This window comes from Miniopterus natalensis, chromosome 4, assembly GCF_054644295.1.
Source record: "Miniopterus natalensis isolate mMinNat1 chromosome 4, mMinNat1.hap1, whole genome shotgun sequence".
Lineage (NCBI taxonomy): Eukaryota > Metazoa > Chordata > Mammalia > Chiroptera > Miniopteridae > Miniopterus > Miniopterus natalensis.
The window spans coordinates 17,383,724-17,402,206 of NC_142084.1; the positions used below are offsets into that span (position 1 = coordinate 17,383,724).

Consider the following 18,483-nt stretch of genomic DNA (forward strand, 5'->3'; position numbering starts at 1 on the left):
CATGCACCCCACCAGGGACTGAGCCTGGGATCGAGCCTGCAACCCAGGCATGTGCACTGACTGGGAATGGAACCAGCAACCTTTTCGGTACATGGGATGGTGCCCATCCAACTGAGCCACACCAGCCAGTGCTGTCCACTTCATTCTTTTGTATGTGGATATCCAATTGTCCCAGGATAGTTTGTTGAAGACTCTGTCCTTTCTCTATTGAATGTTCTTGGCACCCTTGTTGAAAATAATTGACCATGTCTGCGATTATTTCTGGGCTCCAAATTGTATTCCATTGGTTTATATGTCTGTGCTAATGCCAGTGCCATACTGTTTTCATTACTATAGTTTTGTAGTAAGTTTTGAAATCAGGAAGTGTGAACCCTCTAACTTTGTTTTTTAAAGATTTTTTTGGCTCCTCTGAGTCCCTTGAAATTTTATATATATTTTAGGATAGTTTTTTCATTTCTGTAAAAAAAAAAAAATCATTGGACTTTTGATTGGGATTGAATTGAATCTGCATATTGCTTTGGTAGTATTGTCATCTTAGCAATATTAACTCTCCAATCCTTGAGTATGAGATATCTTTTCATCTTTATGTCATTTAAATTTTAACAGCTACTAGGGTCTGCACTTTGATTTGTCTGGCAGTTTGAAAAGTGATGTGAAAGGCTTTGTAGCTTGAGAATATTGAACTTTGCTGGTTTAGGAAATGCTGATGGCATCTGTCTTCAGGTATAACTGCAGATATGGTTTAGAAGTGAATGGTTATAAAGGCTTATACAGATTTGGAACCCATGTCTGTCCACACACAAATCAATGGGTTAGTTTCCTTTTCTCTTTACCATAGCCAATACCACCCAGTACAACCTGATAACAAATTTATAATGAGGAAGGAAGGGACCAGGGCTCATGCAGGAGTTCTGGTGGCTCATGCAACAAAATGGTGTCTCCCCTTGGGTGGCTGGACTCCTTATGGGAGATGGAGGCTTCATTCACATTGATCTAGTCCTGTGGTAGAAGACCTATAATACCTCTGTGTGGGAAATGTCTGACATTCATTGAACAAATGACATCATGGGAATCACAATGCTGGGGGATCAGGTACCAGGGAATTAGGCACCAGCTTCCTGTTGACTGACCTTCTGTTTTCTGTGTTTACATTCATCAGGTCTCTATGCCTCTCCGGGGCCTGCCCCTATCTAGGATGGCTCCTCTGGGCATGTTGCTTGGCTTGCTGATGGCCTCCTGCTTCACTTTCTGCTTCAGTCATCAGAACACAGTAAGTATCTTATCACAAGAGGGATCCCTATTGGGTCCAAAAAAGTGTTAATGTCACCAGGACTGCTGTGGGAGTGGGGTGAGCTTTCATTTTTCTTACGGGAATGTGGCCAGTGCTGGGTCATGGAGTCTGTGTATTTCTTGCCCTCTATCCCTGAACCCTCTGGCCTGTGTTTATTTTTAATTTTTAAAAATTTATCTTTATTGTTGAAAGTATTACAGATGTCCCCCTTTCTCCCCCATTGATCCCCTGCACCCTGCATCCACCCCACTCTCAGGCCTGCCTTATAACAATGTCTGTGTCCATGGGTTATGCTTATAGATAGATAAGTTCTTTGATTAATCTCTCCCCACCTACTCCCCTACCCCCCCACCTTCCCTCTGAGATCCCTCAGTCTGTTCCATTCTTCTGTGTCTCTGGATCTGTTTTGTTCATCAGTTGATTTTATTACATCCCACATATGAGTGAGATCATGTGGTACTGTACTTGACTTTCTCTGACTGGCTTATTTTGCTAAGCATAATACTCTCCAGTTCTCTCCATGCTGTCCCAAAAGATAAGTGATCCTTCTTTTTCATAGCTGCATAGTATCCCATGGTGTAAATGTACCACAGCTTCTTTATCCACTCATCTACTGATGTGCACTTGAGAAGAATGTATGTTCTGCAGCTTTGGGGTGGAATGTTCTGTAAATGTCAATTAAATCCATCTGATCTAGTATGTCATCTAGGGTCGCTGTTTCCTTGTTGATTTTTCGTCTGGAAGACCTATCCAGTGAAATCAGTGGGGTGTTAAAGTCCCCTTGTATGACTGTCTTGCTGTCGATCTCTCCCTTAAAGTCCTCTAGACGTTTTTTTTAAATAAATTTAGTTTTTCCTGTATTGGGTGCATATATGTTTATCAGGGTTATATCCTTTAAAAAAAAAATCTTCATTGGTTTCAGAGAGAGGAAGGGAGAGGGAGAGAGAGAGTTGAAACGTCGATGATGAGAGAGTCATCATTGATCACCTGCCTCCTGCATGGCCCTGCCTGGGGATCGAGCCCGCAACCTGGGCATATGCCCTGACTGGGAATTGAACCTCGATCTCCTGGATCCTAGGTCAGTGCTAAACCCCTGAGCCACACCTGGCCAGGCGGGGTTATATCCTATTGTTGGATCGATCCCTTTAGTATTATGTAGTGACCTTTCTTGTCTCTCGTTATGGCCTTCATTTTGAAGTCTGTTTTGTCCGGTATGAGTATTTCTACCCCAGCTTTTTTTTTTTCATTTCCATTTGCATGGAAAATTTTTTTCCATCCCTTCACTCTCATCCTGTGTGAGTCTTTTGTTTTGAGTTAGGTCTCTTGTAGACAGCATATATTTGGGTCATGTGTTCTTATCCATTCAGCCACCCTAACTCTTTTTATTGGCGTATTTAACCCATTTACATTTAGGGTCCTTATTGATAGATACTTATCTATTGCCATTTTAATTCTTTATGCCTATGTTTCTCTTTCTCTCTATTTCTACTTCTAATTACAGCAGTTCCTTTAACATTTCCTGCAATACTGGTTTGGTGATGATAAACTCCTTTAGCCTTTTTTTGTCTTGGAAGTTCTTTATTTCAGCATCTATCTTGAATGATAGTCTTGCTGGATAGAGTAGTCTTGGTTTCAGATCCTTGTTTTGCATTACCTTGAATACTTCATGCCATTCCCTTCTGGCCTGTAGAGTTTCTGATGAGAAGTCCACTGACAACCTTATGGGAGCTTCTTTGCAGGTGACAGATTGGTTTTCTCTAGCTGCCTTTAATATTCTCTCTTTGTCTTGAATTCTTGGCATTTTAATTATGATGTGTCTGGGTATGGGCCTCTTTGGATTCTTCTTGCTTGGGACTCTCTGTGCCTCCTGAACTTGTGTGACTTTTTCTGTCACTAGGTTAGGGAAGTTTTCTACCATTATTTCTTCAAACAGGTTCTCTATCCCTTGCTTACTTTTGACCTCTTCTGGCATTCCTATAATGCGAATACTGTTACTTTACATGTTGTCCCGCAGCTCCCTTAAACTGTCTTGTTTTTTAATTGTTTTTTCTTTTTGGTTCTCTTACTGAGTGATTTTTTTCTACCCTGTCTTCTAATTCACTGATCCAATCCTCAGATTCCTCTAATCTGTTGTTTATTCCTTCCAATGTATTCTTTATTTCTGCTGTGTCATTCTTAATTTTCTTCATAGTTTCTGTATCTTTCTTCATGTTCTTGAGCATCCTTATAGTCAGTATTCTGAACTCTATGTCTGATAGATTGCTTATGTCCATTTCATTTAGCTTTTTTTCTGGAGACTTCTCTTGCTTTTTCATTTGGGGCTTGTTTTTTTGTCTCCCCATTTTGGCTGCCTGTTTGTGTTTGTTTCTGTGTATTAGGTTGATCTGCTAGGACTCTCAGTCTTTTTGGAGGGTTTCTGGTGTAGGCCAACAGCAGAGGCAGTTTGTGACTGACCCTGAGTACCCTGTTTGGAGCTATCAACAACCCTTGGCTTGAGGTCGTCTCTCTTGGGGACAGGACCAAGATGCACAGCAAAGTCTGCTTGTCCAGAAGCAGGTCAGGCAAAGACTCAAAGCACTCTGAGGTCTGCCTATGCCTGCAGGTTGATTAATCTGATTCTGTTAATGAGGCTCAGGCTGTAGAAACTCCACAGGGTGGGGCGAGAGGCTTTCCAGCAGGAGGGGGCAACTGCCCCCCCCCCCCCCCCCCCCCCACAAAAGCAGCAAATTATCTGCCTGAGAAAGATGTCCTCTGTAGCATGGGGGAATAACTCAGCACAGGAATCAAGACGGGTGCCTTCTGGTCTCAATCTCTAGAGCCCACAACCCTAGGTTCTCCTCACACAGCTCCAGTCCACTCTGCCCTCCCTCTGCTGGAGCCCAGGGTGAGTGGCTACACACGGAACTTTGTGTGTGGGCTCTTTAGGAGGATCCCTGCATTTCCAGCTGTCTCTCCCTGGCAGACAGAAACCCTGCTGCTTTTCACAGCTGGGTGTTATGTGGGCACCTTTCTCAGTTCTGGTGCTCTTGGCTGGGGTTTAGGCCTCAGAGTCCTCAGTGGGAACCCCTCACAGCTGAGATAGCCCTCCGGACCTTCAGCTGCTGCCTATGGGAGCCCAGCCAGCCCTCTCGCCTCTGCACTTCCTGCCAGTTTCTATGCCGTTTCCACTTTTCCTGCTTGGTTGTGAGGGTGCTCCCCAGCTTGTCTTCAGTTGCAGTTGATTATTCAGGATGGTTTTGTCTATTTTAGTTGTAATTCCAGTTTGGTCCTGGGAGAGGGTCAGTGTAGCTTCCACTCAGTCAGCTGCCATCTTTAATCTCTCTGTGGCCTCTGTATAAAGCTCATGGTATAGTTTTTCTTTAGGGAATGTATGATAATAATGATGATAATAATTTTAATAATACGCTTATCATGCACTAGGCATTGTTATTAAGTGCTTTATGTCTTTTCTCATTTAATTCCCCCAATAACACTATGAAGTAGACAACTACAATTATTATCCTCATTTTGAGAAGGAGAAGAATAAGGCTAAGAGACTTTAAGTAACTTGGCCAAAATCATACAGCCAGTTTGCGGCAGAGCTGGGAAGGTCAGGATTCTCCCCAGGAGCTGGCTGATTGTGTGGTGAGCACCAAGTAAGAATGTTTCTTCCTTTACTCCTCTCTTCCTTGTACTTTCTCAACCTGTCTGTACTTCTGTATTTTCTTTCCCTCTGTTCCTGTTATTTCCAGGCCTGTCTTTGAGGTCCAACCTAGACCTCATTGCTTAGGGTTTCTGTCATTGTCATAGGCAGGAGCAAAGTCCCCAAGAAGATCCTGAGCTTGACCTGACTGCTGGTCCCGCTTTCCTTGGCCTGCCTCAGCAACAGCCTTGCCTTGACCAGCTTCCAATGCCCTCTCTTTTCCCTCCCTTGGGAAGCCTTGACTGGGAGTTCTGACAGCTTCAACCTCCCCTGGCCACCTTCCCCAACCTTGGTGGCTCCTTCTAAATGTTAGGTTAAGTGCTGGAGGCTTTGGAGCAGGAGGGCCTTGAAGTGCAAATGATAATTGTGATGAATTTAATAACAATCCTGCTCAGCTGAGGTTCATCTCTGGCTCAGGGCAAGCTTCCACTTTCTCTCCGAAGTCATTTGTTTTCTCTCTGCATTTGACCCCACTTTGTGAAGCAGGAGACACCATACAGTTAGGAATCTTGAATCCTTTCGAACTTTTAATGTCCTCTGACTAATCTTGTTGATACTGTTTTTTTGGCCTCTTCTTCAAGAACAATGGGGGTGGGACTGGCTGCAGAATGAGGGTTGGGGCTGACCCAGAATAGCACCCAAGTGTCTCAGGAGATTAGGGCTGTCCCCCTGATCTTTATCTTTAGCTAAATGAGCTTTAGCAGATGCACAATTAACAAAAGCATGCTGATGAATTTACTTAAGGACTGTGTGTTAGTAAGTCCCTTTTGTATAATAGTCTAACCAAATAGATGAGTTTTCAGAGCCATAATTATTCTGGCCCATTTATATTAGCTCTATTGAGTCTAGTCTCAGAAAAATGTTAATACTGACTTTCATCAACAGAAGCTGCTTTTATCCTTATGTCTGTTCCTAAGCTATATACGTTTGTCATAATCTTTCATCATGTGCTAAGCACAAGTAGGAGTTGAAGCATCTTTTCTCTCATACCATAAAAATTGCTGCCCTGATGGCATTTAAAATCCAAATTATGTAGCCAGCCACCTTTACAACAGTAAAAATGGCCGGTGGGGGAGGTGGGGATGGTCGTGATCCTTTCTTTGGAGCCTGGAGTTTAAGGAAGTGCTCCTGGAGATCTGGAATTGTCTTCCCAGACGGCATTTGTGAAGGTTAATGGCCACCCAAGGAAGGTTGTGTATCAGGGAATGATCTGGAGCCAGCCTCCCTTTCTGGCTCTTGCTGTGGCACCTCCCTGGAGTCCCCCATCTTAGGTCCGTGTGGATGCTGAAGTGATATGGTTGTGTGGTATACTGGCCTTCAAAAAGGTGGTGAGGAACGAGGGAGGTGGTAGAACCCAGGGGAAGGAACCACAGACCTTGGTAACATCCTTGTGCCACTTACTTTGGCATTTTGACCATTTCTAAGCTTTGTTTCCTTATCTATAAAACAGGACTGGTACCTCCCTCTCAGATTTTAGTGTAGATCAAATGTGATTATATATATAAAGCACCTGGGACTGGCACAATAAGGCCAGTGGATGGTCAGTAAGTGTCAACTGTTATTTTTACTGAAGGGGTGGCTGCTTCTAGGCTTTAATTTAGGGCTCTGTCAGACATACTCCTCTCCCAAAATGTTGCCCTGGCAGTCTGTCTCTGTCACAGCGTCTATCAGCCTACCGTTAGAGATTCATTCATTCTCTTGGATCTTGAAGTCTTTGATATTTAAGAATCTCTTATTCAGATACAAGTGCAAGGAAGTGTGATATGGTAAGCTGTTGTCAGCTTACACCTTAGCTGGGATTTCTTGCAGTCAGCTGAGAGAAAATTGGTATTTGGAGTGATGGTGGTAGGGAGAAGAGAGGTCTGAGGATTCAGCATGGAAGGGAGCCCTGAGCAGCCAGCGGAGAGGGCACCAAAGCGTGGGGTTTACTTCAGAGCTGACCAAGGGCTGTCTGGCTTCTTTGAACTCTTGGTCTTTCTCTCCTGTTCAGGACATTGCCCATGCAGAGAGAGGCTAGTCTTGCTTGTCCTTTCTTTGGGACTGTGGTTTCTTACCTGGTCCATGAAAGCCGTCCCTTGGGAAGGGGGCTATGCTGATAGGTGTGCTAAGGTAATGTCATTGCCCTCTCTTCATTTCCTCACTATCCAGGGCACAACCATTAGGACACATGACTAAGAAAAAAATTACAAAGCCTTAGCCGATTTGGCTCAGTGGTTAAAGTGTCGGCCGGTGGACTGATGGGCCCCAGATTTGATTCTGGCCGGGGCACGTACCTTGGTTGCAGGCTCAATCCCCGGCCCTGGCCCCAGTCGGGGTGTGTGTGGGAGGAAACCAATTAATGTGCCTCTCTCACATTGATGTCCCCCGCCCTCCACCCCTTTCCTCTCTCTCTAAAGCAATGGAAAAGGTATCCTTGGGTGAGGATTAAAAAATATATATATTAAAAAAAGAGAGGAAACACAGAAGTGAGTCAGAAATCATGCATGGGCTTTAGAGCTAGTCAGGCCTAGACTTAAATCTCTGCTCTGCTTTTCCCGGCAGTGTGATTTTGCACAGGCCCCATATCCATACTCATCTGTAAAATGGGTATAAAAGTATGTGCTTCAAAGATGAAACTTGGATGTGTTATGAGGCACAGAAGGCACTTTAGCCCAGTGCTGGGCATATGGCAAGGGCTTGCTATTATCCTTACAACTTCATCCCTGTGATGTTGCTTTTCCTCGAAACCTTTTAAGGAATTCCTTTTTTGAACTGACTGTGTAACTTATGTTATATTTATATACTGAACCTCCGTCAGTGCTTGCTAGATGTGATTTGTGCAAACAGTCCAAAGTCACTCTGAGCCAGATTTGATCCAGTTTTGTATCACCACCACTAAAAACTGAGGTATGCTGTAAAATAATGACAGAGTGTGTGCGTGTGTTTGTGTCTGTGGCTTAACATCTGGTTCAAAAGTGATAGCAAAAGGAAACTCAAAAATCATTTTGAGCAGTGACAGGGTTGTTGCAGGTGTTTGGCCTTAGGAATAAGGCTTGAAGCGGTGGCTCAGTGTTTCACCCTGCTCCTAATCCTCCTCCTTGAACCTATTCTGATAATCTTATTTAAAAATCTAGAAAAAAAGGCTTTCACAGCCTTTACTCGCCCTGCCTCAATTTTGAAGGGCTTTCTGCAATATTCTCATCATCACCACTCCTCTTGCCTTTTTCTGCTTGCTTCTCTTGATGATGACAATTTGGTTTCTTTGTTTATAGCCACAACTGCCAGGAGTTACCTGGCTAATAAATACACTAAAGCAAGAGTTGTAATTTAAATCTTATAGATGTTTAGTTTGGTTCTGTTAGTGTTCTAAAAATAAGAAAATTTCACATACAAATCTGGTTTTCTGTTTTCAAGTTGAATGCCTTCATGGCAGTGGTGGACCAGCTGAGTAGCAGTTGCATTTTTAGTCAAGGCAGGAGGGCTCCAGTTTTCTCATCCCACTTCTCCCTGTTGCTTCACACCTGGCCCACCACAGTCATTTACATCCATCCCTGCCTGGCCCTGGGAGGCATCTGACCTACATACCTCTGAGGTAAATTTTTATTAATGTTTACCTAGTCCCAGGGCCTAGACTCTAGTGTGTATGGTGCTTCAGGCAGAGGCTGACCAGCATGACTGGGCCCTGGAGTATGTAGGCTCTGGGTACTTAATGGACAAAATGGTCTTTGTTCTGGAATGTGTGGCTAGTACCTGGCTTCCAGAAGACTCAGCTACTTTGGGCTTGCCTCAGTCTAAGGCATCCAAAAGACATACCTGCCTGTGGGAGGGCAAGGGGGGGGGGGCGTTCCTTCCTTCTTTTGTTCTTTGATTACAAGATAAGCCCTGTGCTAGGCATGGAGAGGTGCATTGGTGAAAGAGACTGACCCAGAGCCTGTACTCAGAAACTCGGCTGTTGGAAGTTTGATGTCCATGCCGTCATAATGTAGGGTGCTTTCTGCCTGCCTGTCTGTCTGCTCTTTAGTGTCACAAGCACATATTCTCTTCTGTTCCTAGTTTTCTTTTGAGCTCAGATTTGTGCAAACTTCAAGTTGAAGGGGTAGGAGGGGTTTGTGGGACCAGGCCTGACGTGCCTAAATGGTGCCATATTGTGTAGTCTCTGTTGGATATCAGAGTACAGACTCATCTAACCTGGAAACTATGACTGCCTTTACAAGTAATAAGAGTACCAGCCACTGTGTACACAAGGTTAGTGATTTACAAGGTAAATGTTTCATCTGATGTATGAGCTTGACGTTATTATTTTTACTTCACAAATGTGGAAACTAATGCTTAGAAAGTTAAGTAACTTTCCTGGAGTCACAAGAAACTGGGATTTGGACTTTAGATGATCTGGTGCAGAGCTTGAGTTCTTAACTATTATGCTATAGTCAGTGCCTCATTACTTATGACATTTGAGAGCCTCTTCTTGCCTAAGATAGTTTCCTTACCAGTTCTTAACAAGATCTGAAATCCTGCCGTCTGAATTTCATGCCTTTATTTTTTGTTAAAATGAAAAATCCTTGGAGGGGCTTTACATTGTTATCACCAAACCTTAACACCTTAACCTTTCCTCTGACAGTTAATTGAAGATCAGACCTGAGGGAGCCAGGTAGGTGGGTATGCATATCTGGAGCTGGGGCACTGCTTGAGAGATGCATTATTACCTCCCAATTCAGGGTTAGCATTGTTGGGAACCAAAATGAGATCTATGTAAAGTATAGCACAGGTTTGTGTTCATAGGAGGAATCCATGAAATATACTTACTATTATTAGTGGAAGAATTGGAAGGAAAAATGATCAGGGGGGAGGTGGGAAGGCTGAATAACAACCCCGTGTGCTAGTGTAGGTTCCTCCTTGCCCTCCCAAATGTAATTTCCCAGAGCTCTGGAACCCTCTGGTTCCAATTTCCCGAGGCCTTACTGCTTTTATGCATGAACAGGTTTAAAAATGGGACAGGAAGTCTGGGAAGGAGCAAAATGAATAATACTTTGTATTTATCTTGCATCTTTGTCTCCTGAGCTCATAGTGCTCCACTGATACTATCTTATTAATCTTCCAATGCTCTCCATGGGATGGAAGGAAACAGGTTTTAGGAAGAGGTTTCCAACCTGGGCTTCTTCCTCCCTCAGCCCGGCTGGGATTCCAGCTTCCCACTTGTGCCCCTTACACATGGGTTGGAATGTCCCAAGTGATCATTTATACTCCATAGGCATCCTGGGGAATTGCCAGGTCCTTACTGTGCCATACTAGGCTGGTTAGGAATCATTTGGGCCTCAGCTGCCAGTTTACCAGCTTTTGTGCACCTGGGGTGCCCATCTGAGGCCTTATCTTCATTCATACGTGTTGTTTCTTTTTATAAATATATATTTAAGTTGTAAGAGTAATAGGTATGAATTTTAAACATCATTTTACTTGATATAGCAGTATATCAAGTAAAAAGCAAAAGGCTCTTATTGTCTCTTTTTGCCAGCCCCTGTTCCAGTATGTTCCCTTAACTCCCTGGAGATATTATAGAGCTTTGTGGACTTTTTCTGTGTGCATGTACAAAAGTGCTGTATACATACAACACATGCCATGTTCATTTAACCATATTGCCTCACTTACATTGCTTCTGAGGCTAACCTCGTGAAAGGTCCAAACATGGCTGGGGAGGGGAAGAGGAGCATAGAGGAGAAAGAGTACCACCCCAGGCCATTTACTTTCTACTTGCCTGGTGTTTAGCTATGGTCTGTCATGCTCTGTGTTGTTTTTTTCTCTGAAGGAGTTTGCACTGACCAATCCAGAGAAGAGCACGACGAAAGAAACAGAGAGAAAGGAAACAACAGAGGAGGAGCTGGACCCCGAGATCCTGGAGGTGTTTCACCCGAGCCATGAGTGGCAGGTCCTTCGGCCAGGTACCAAGCCCAGCCTTGTCCTCATGAAACACACTCTAAATTCAAATCGCATATGCCCTTTTTTCCCACAGGGCTTCTTTGAAGGAGCAGCCACTCTTTGGCCCACTGGAGGGAAACTATGTGGTCCATCAGAGTGGTGACTGCTGCTGCAGGGCTCAGGGACCTTCATTTTCCAGCAAAACAAAGATTTTAGCCTTTGAGTGCCCTGGAAGGAAGGCAGGTGGTAGGTCGCCAAGCTTTCTGAGCAAGTGATTGAAAACTTTCTTTCCTTGCACTTCTGAAGCACAGGAGAGGCAGTGACATGTGCCTCGCTCTGCAAATGCTATTTTGAGCTCTTCTGCTCGGCTCAGTGCTGCTGAAATATTGTTCACAGGAGAGTCCTGATCACTAGTGCAGGGCAGGAGTGTTCTTTTGCTAAAAGAACCTGTGCCAAGAAACGGGGGCTGATTCTGGCCTGGTTTTTAAATGGGGCATCCTCAGAAGGAACAACTTTCTAACCCTTTTCTGAGCCCAGGCCCAGGGCTTAAAATAATAATGAAAGCCCTGGCTGGTGTGGCTCAGTTGGTTGGAGCATTGTCCTGTACTCTGAAATGTCACGAGTTTGATTCCCCTTCAGGGCACATACCTAGGTTGCAAGCTTGATCCCTGGCTCCTGTCAGGGCACATACTGGAGGCAGCCAGTCAATTTTTCTCACATTGATGGTTTCCCTTTCTCCTTCTCTCTGCCTTTCCCTCCCTCCCCCTCTAAAAATCAATGATAATGTCCTTAGGTGAAGATTAAAAAATCATAATAACAATAATAATAATGAAAGTAACTAGTAATTGTACCTATCATATTCAGGTACTGGGTTGGGTGCTTCATGTGTATAAGCTTGTTCAATCTTCACATAATGGGACCTGTCATTATCTTTATTTTCCTATTAAAACATTGAGGCTCAGAGAGATTATGTAACTTGACTTATGTTATTCAACTAACTTGTCCTATGTCATTGACCCCAGAGTCTGGACCTACCTTCCTCTCACTTGTCCTTCTAGTCCCAGCTGTCCTTGTCCCACTATAGTGACACTAGGTCCTGTTCTGAGGAGTAGGCTGTTTGCATTCTGTATTGTGGCAAGGTGGATGGCAAGCCTTGGCAGCTGCCACAGTGTAGTTGCATCAGCTCCTTGCTGACATTCATCACCTATCTTTCCTGCCTCCATTGCTGCTATGCTGGCAGGGACAGCAGTTTGCTGTGCCAGCCAGCTTTCTGGTAGTAATATCACTCTTGCTGGGCTTGCATAGAGGTAGTTGCTGCCACAGAAGAGTGGTGAAGTACCAAGGAAGCCAAGTAGGAACTAATGGTGTTAGTAGAGGAAGGTTTTAGGAACAGAGGTACTGCATCTGTCTGCTCTCCCCTAGCTTCCCTGAGAACTGAGCTCCTTGGTCCTTGAAGACTAAAACTAGAGGAGATTTCAGGGGTGGGGAGTAGAAGACCAGAGCCGCATCTACTGGTTTGATGTGGTTAAAATTGCTTGTACCACTTCAAACCGGGCAAGTGCCTGGAGCAGATGGAGATCAATGTCTTGTGACCCCACTCCTTCCCTCTCTGTTTTTGTGGCAGCCTTCAAGGCCCTGATCTACATTGCAGAGCAAGCCTGAAAGTTCTGACCCAGGGTCTTTGCCCAGCCTTCTGGCCAGTGGTGCTGCTGTTAATGGCTAAACAAAGAGGCTCCTCTGTAGCCTTGGGGAGGGAGAACCAGAGCATATATGACAAGGGCAGGCTGAGGGCTCTCAGTGCCTCCTGGAGAATTAGAGTGGAGCATTGATTTTTATATTTAGCTTGATTCCCCATTGACATTTCCCTCTGTTTTCTAGTTTTCCAAGAGCCCCTTGTAAATTCTTCTGCCCCAAATTCCCTAGATTCTGTCTCGAAGGCTGGTGTGTTGTGGTTGAACACAGACACTTAGGCCCCATGGCCCAGGGGGCAAAGCAACTCTGGTTTCAGTCATGTCTGCCCCATCTTAAGAGTGTTATTCTGAGCCTGGTGCTGGGAAGTCCGACAAATGGAGGTAGACAAGACTCTCTTAGGCCCTGATATAGGATTGAGGTGTTCTGTGTGTATATTGAAAAGGTTTTGCATGTATGTCTGTTGGTAGGGAATTGACCTCTTAGTGGTCTGTGTGGATAGCTGGCACTTGCCTTTAATCAGAGTATATAGTATTTAACTCACCACATTCTAAATGCTGCCTGGGAGTTTCCAACATAGCTGCCTAAAGGTTAAAGGAATGTAGCCAGTCCTGGCAACTTGTTTGATGGGTGGATAAAGGGTGAGGTAGTATTTAGTTGTTAAGAGGACTGACTTTAGACAGAAGTTCAAATCCTAGCTTTGCTACTTAGGGGATCTTGGGCAGGTTACCGAATTCTTTTGCCTTCAGTTTCCCCATTGGTGACGTGGGGGAAATGTCCTGCCCAATCTGCTACAGAGGCTGTTGTGAGGGTTCTTGACTTGAAGACATCACTCAGTGCAAGGCAGTTCTGATTTCAAATGGTAATTTTTCCATTAGTGCCACCTTTTCAACTTTATTGTGGAATTGGATGCCAGTGAGGGTACATTGTAGTCTTCCTGTTCTTTCTGGCCATAGATGGAGAAGGGAACTTCTGGTGAGAAAGAGACTTCTATGGTCATGAAATGCTCTCCCTCTCTCCTTCCACAGAAGGAGAGGGAACAGAAGGGGTTAGCACAGCATTTCCTGCCAGAGTCAGGGACATGGCACAGGAAGATGGTAGTGTATCTTTTGGGGACTTAAGAAAATGGCAAAGTGGCTAGTTTATGTTGACCCTAGTTCAGTACCTTCTGTCTCCATCAGGTCTCTGAAGGGAGGACCTCAGCTTTGTTGTCTTCAGGACTCCAAGGAGGGGATACTAGGGTATATGGCCAGGGCTCATTTGAAGGCAGATTTACAGTCATGTGTTAGAATACCAGGGGACCAGCCCATGATCTCATGGGTCTTCCCACCAGGCCAGGTGGGAATTGGGCCCCAGCCATTCAGCTCTGGAGCAGCTACAGGTCACTCTCCTGAAGTATGCCTGCCTCTGTTATTACTGTCAGCATCTTCACTGTGAGCCACTTGTTCCTGGAAGTGGTTTTCTTGTCTCTCTTCCTCTCTCTCCTGGTTTATTTTGGGGTCTGTCTCACCTTATGGAAGCACAGCAAGCGTTTGAATGTGGATTCAGCATCGTCTGTTCACAAGCAAGCAGAGGAAAGCTGTTTGCTGGCAGGTCCTGTGGGTTCTGGGCAGGGAACTCAGGAATTTGTCCTGGGGCTGAGGCCCCCTACAACCCAGGACTTTATGCCTGTGCACTTGTTATTATGAAAGCTGGTCACAGCCATATATAGTGGGGCTTGTGCTCCCTGGGCATTTTCTGAGATCCTGTTTTGTGCCAGGCACTGTACTGGTAGCTGGAGATACAGATAATAAATCACCTTGACTGAGCATCAACTATGCCAGGCATTCTTTGAGGGCAGGTGCTATAATTACCCTTATTACTATTTTTTTTAATATATCTTTATTGATTTCAGAGAGAGGAAAGTGCGGGGAGAGAGAGAGAGAGAGAAACATCAATGATGAGAGAGTCACTGATTGGCTGCCTCCTGCACACCCCTGACTGGGGATTGAGCCCACAACCCGGACTGGGAATTAAACTTCGATCTCCTGGATCCTAGGTTGATGCTCAACTGCTGAGCCATGCCTGGCCGGGCACTGCCCTCATTTTTATAGACAAAACTGAATCAGAGAGAACTGACTTAGCCAAATGACCAATAAGTGGTAGAGTCAGAGTCAAACCTAGCTTTGTCTGACCCTAAGCTTGAGCTCCTAGCCACTATGCTATACTGTCTCTTTGGGTAGCAAACGGCATATGACCCCTGTCTTCCAGCAGCTCATAGTCTCACAGAGGATACAGAGACAGAAAAAGGCACCAAAGCATTTTTGGCTGTTTTGGTGGAAGTGTCTTGTGCTCAGTAAGGGCACATGGGAGGGCAATGGGGAGGCAAGGGCTTTCTTTCTCTACCCCTGAGATCTCTGTGGAGCAGTGAGTCAACTTTTATGATGTTAAACCTCCAACCCCACCTTTAGTTCTCTATTTGAGCTGTGTGGTCTTGGTCAGGTTAATTAGAATCTTTGAACCTTAGTTTCCTCCTCTGAAAATAGGGATGAAAATATCTACTTCACAAAGATGATGTGAAACTGAAACAAGATTAACATGTGTAAAATGTTTCACACAGGGCTTGGCACAGGAAATATTCAATACATGGCTATAGTTGTCATTTGAAAAAAAATATTTTTGCTGCCTCCCTTTTCTTGGGGACCTGAAGGAGAAGTGGAGGTGACAATACAGCCTGAGCAAAAGGCTCCCTTGTCCTGCCCATTAGCCAGTTGCTGCATGTTGGCCCTGTGTGGGCTTAGGGAAGCTCAAACCTGGGGTTCCTTACTGACCTGAGCTGACTTCCAGGAGGCTGCAAGAGCCTCTGAAACATTAGCATTAGCACAAAGAACCCATTTGATGGGAACACGCAGGAAGTCTCTGCAGGAACACATTCATGTGAGGGGGTTAAATAAAAAAGGGGAAAAAAATCCAAATCATCAACTGATGAGAGCAATCCAAGAATTATAGAGCACCAGCCATCTGGTCAGATCATTTCAGATCTGCACGAGCAATGAGAGGGAATTGAATTTTAAAAACCTCATTTATAGTAGACCAACTACTCTGTTTCAAGTATTTAAGAGGAGTCTGATTTCCTGCAGACGCTGGACATCTGTCTGAAGGAGCACTTGCCTCTGTGAGGCCTTTGGCCCCTTGCAGCTTGGATGGGGCTGTGTGATTCTCCAATCCTCCAACACCAACTGGGTGTCCAACAGTTCACTCCACTTCTGATACTGTCTACCTGGACTTAGTGTCAGATCCCACAGTTTAATGGCTAAGTGCCCCTGCCTCTAATTCAGATGTGTCACAAGTTCCAGGTCACTTGTACTTTTTCTATTAACCAGCTATAAATTAGGGGTTCCCCCAACTTCTTTCTCAGAGTTGACAATTCGCTACAACAGCTTGCAGAACTCACGAAAACACTTTACTTATATTTACTGGTTTGTTGTAAAGGGTATGACTCAGGAACAGCCAAATGGAAGAGATGCATAGAGTAAGATATGGGGGAAGGGGTTCCTAACTTCCATGCCCTCTCTGTGCCCACCACTCTCCTAGCACTTCTGTGTGTTCACCAGCCTAGAAGCTCTCTCATCTTATTGTTTAGGAGCTTTTATGGAAGTTTCATTATCTAGGCATGATTGATTAAACCATTGGCCATTGGTGATTGAACTTAATCTCTAGCCCCCACTTCCCCTCCTGGGAGGTAGGGGGATGGGGCTAAAAGTTCCAACCTTCTAATCATAACTTGGTCTTTCTGGTGATCAGCTCCCATCCTAAAGTTATCTAAAGTCCTCTCATCAAGAGTCATCTCATTGGCATCAACTTGGGAATAAAAAAGATATCACTTAGGAAATTCCAAGGGTTTTAGGAACTCTGTGCCAGGAGCCAGGGATGAAGATCAGATATATATTTTATTATATCACAGGCTGCAATCGAGGTAGTACTAAGGGGCAAAGTTCCCAGTGCTTTCTGCCCCCTTCCCCACTCTGTGGTTGGGAGGCACTTGACCTTCCCTTTCTCCCATAGTCTGGCTGCCACCAGGTGGTAATGGCCTGAGGGAACAGTATAGGATGGGGCCTCTGTTGAATGATCTTTTACTCTGGCCCAAATGCAGTGCTGGAAAAGTGGAGCAGGAGCTGGATAGAGGAAACAACATGTTTTTTGTGTGCTGTGGAGTAGTCTGTCTTCTCTCTTGAACACAAGTTGCTGACTTCAGCAACTTTTTAGGATGAGGCATTCAACAGAGCTTACCTTTGGTGCATTCTCCTTCTGCACAATGCTTTCTTCCTCAACTTTGAAGCCTTTCAAGTCTCCTGGGGATTCCCCACGAACTTTGTTTGTTCCTCTCCTCTTATACTTCTGGCCATTTTCCCCATTATTGCCACCTCCCCAGCCTTTGTTCAGCATTTTCTGCTCTGAGCATCGCCTTTGCTCCTTGGAGTTAGGGGAACTTCTCGGGACTTAGCAGGATGCCAGGCCTCTTGAGGTCGGTAGGAGCAATTTCTGAGGCTCCAATACCCTGTACTGGGAGACAAAAGGATGGAATATATGAAGGACCCATGACAGTTTAGATCTTTTCATTTCAGAGAGATCTCATTTCCCATATGTGGAGTTTCCCAGGATGGCTAACCACTGCCCTGTAGCTGCCAAATCCCACACACCCCTTGGGGAACAGGTGGAGGCCAGGGCAGCCTCTACCAAGGCTGAGGCCACTTTGAGACTCACTGGCTGGGCTCTATGCTGGCACCTGAGCATCTCTGCCTGGGCTTTGGCCTTCATTGTGAAGATGGAGCAGGCCAGGGTCCAGTTTGCAATCTGTGGACTTGAGTGATAATGGAGAACAGCTGTTGGCCGTCTGCTCTCTAATAAAGTATTTGTATGCTTAATGCTCACCCTGGGCCCCTATCCTCTTCTTCCTCTGCTTCCTCCGTCCACCTGTTCTCTCTGAGGTTGAATAAAAAGTGTTTAGCAGAGTGGCACAGCCTTAGCTCTCAAAGATCGGATGCCCAAAGTGGCTGAAATGAAAAACTTAGTCTGGAGTAGGAATAATGGAAAACTAGCCATCAAAATCAGTTCCAATCCTCAAAACCAGGTCTTGGCTTTAGTTCAGACAATCTGCACAGCCCTGACTTCCCTTCTTTCTCTAATACTGACCTCACCCTGCTGGCTAAGACTGTCTGAGCTATCTCCAAGGTTGGGACTAACCAGGGCTGAGAGTAGCTCTCAAGAGCTGGCCTGGAGCTGGAATGAGAGGCCCTTTTCTCCATTCTTAGTTTGTCACAATACTGGAGGTAGGAACTAACCAGTAACTTAAGAAGCGATAATATTTGAGTAGGTAGAGAAGAGGACAGGCAGGAAACATGAGTGGAGGGGAATGCCATGAATAAAGACACAGAAGTGAGAATATATGTACCTGGTTGGAGAGGCAGGATCTGTAGGGGAATAATGGGATGGTGGTGGTGGGAAGTATAGGCAGTGATGGGAGTATAAGGAGAACTGACAAGATAGTAGATCTAAAGATGTGAAAGTGTTAGCTCTGAGTGAGTAGTTGAGTTCATTCAGGGGCTGTGCTATAAATGGGAGATGAAATAAAGAAAGATGATATAAACTACTGGGCTTGAGAATAGTGGAGAGAACTAAAATGGTAATTTTAGAGATAGCAACATCAAAAAACTTATTTCATATTACATTTGTTGAACTCCTATAATGTTTCAGGTATAGTGCTTGATTCAGGAGATACCATGGTGGGAGCTGACAGAGGCTTGCCTGTGTGGGCTTATGGTATAGGAGGATCCCCAAACAGGAATATAGCTCTGTGAGAACAAAGAGGAGGGGCTTGAAGGAAAGATTTCCCAGAGCAGGGTCATTGAAGCTGAGTAGAGAGAGCTTTTGTGTATGTTGGAAGGCAGAAGGG

At 44.9% G+C, this 18,483-nt stretch overlaps 1 protein-coding gene across 3 annotated transcripts in view; it reads left to right on the top strand.

Annotated features, from left to right (window-relative positions):
• SIL1 (SIL1 nucleotide exchange factor) overlaps nucleotides 1-18,483 on the top strand; it is a 252,983-nt gene that overhangs the window by 101,195 nt on the left and 133,305 nt on the right. For all 3 annotated transcript variants that reach the window (XM_087816342.1, XM_087816343.1, XM_016203791.2), the window contains exons 2-3: nucleotides 1,160-1,270; nucleotides 10,753-10,885. In XM_087816342.1, coding sequence (XP_087672468.1) covers nucleotides 1,160-1,270; nucleotides 10,753-10,885 — 244 coding nt within the window. The remainder of the gene's footprint in view (nucleotides 1-1,159; nucleotides 1,271-10,752; nucleotides 10,886-18,483) is intronic.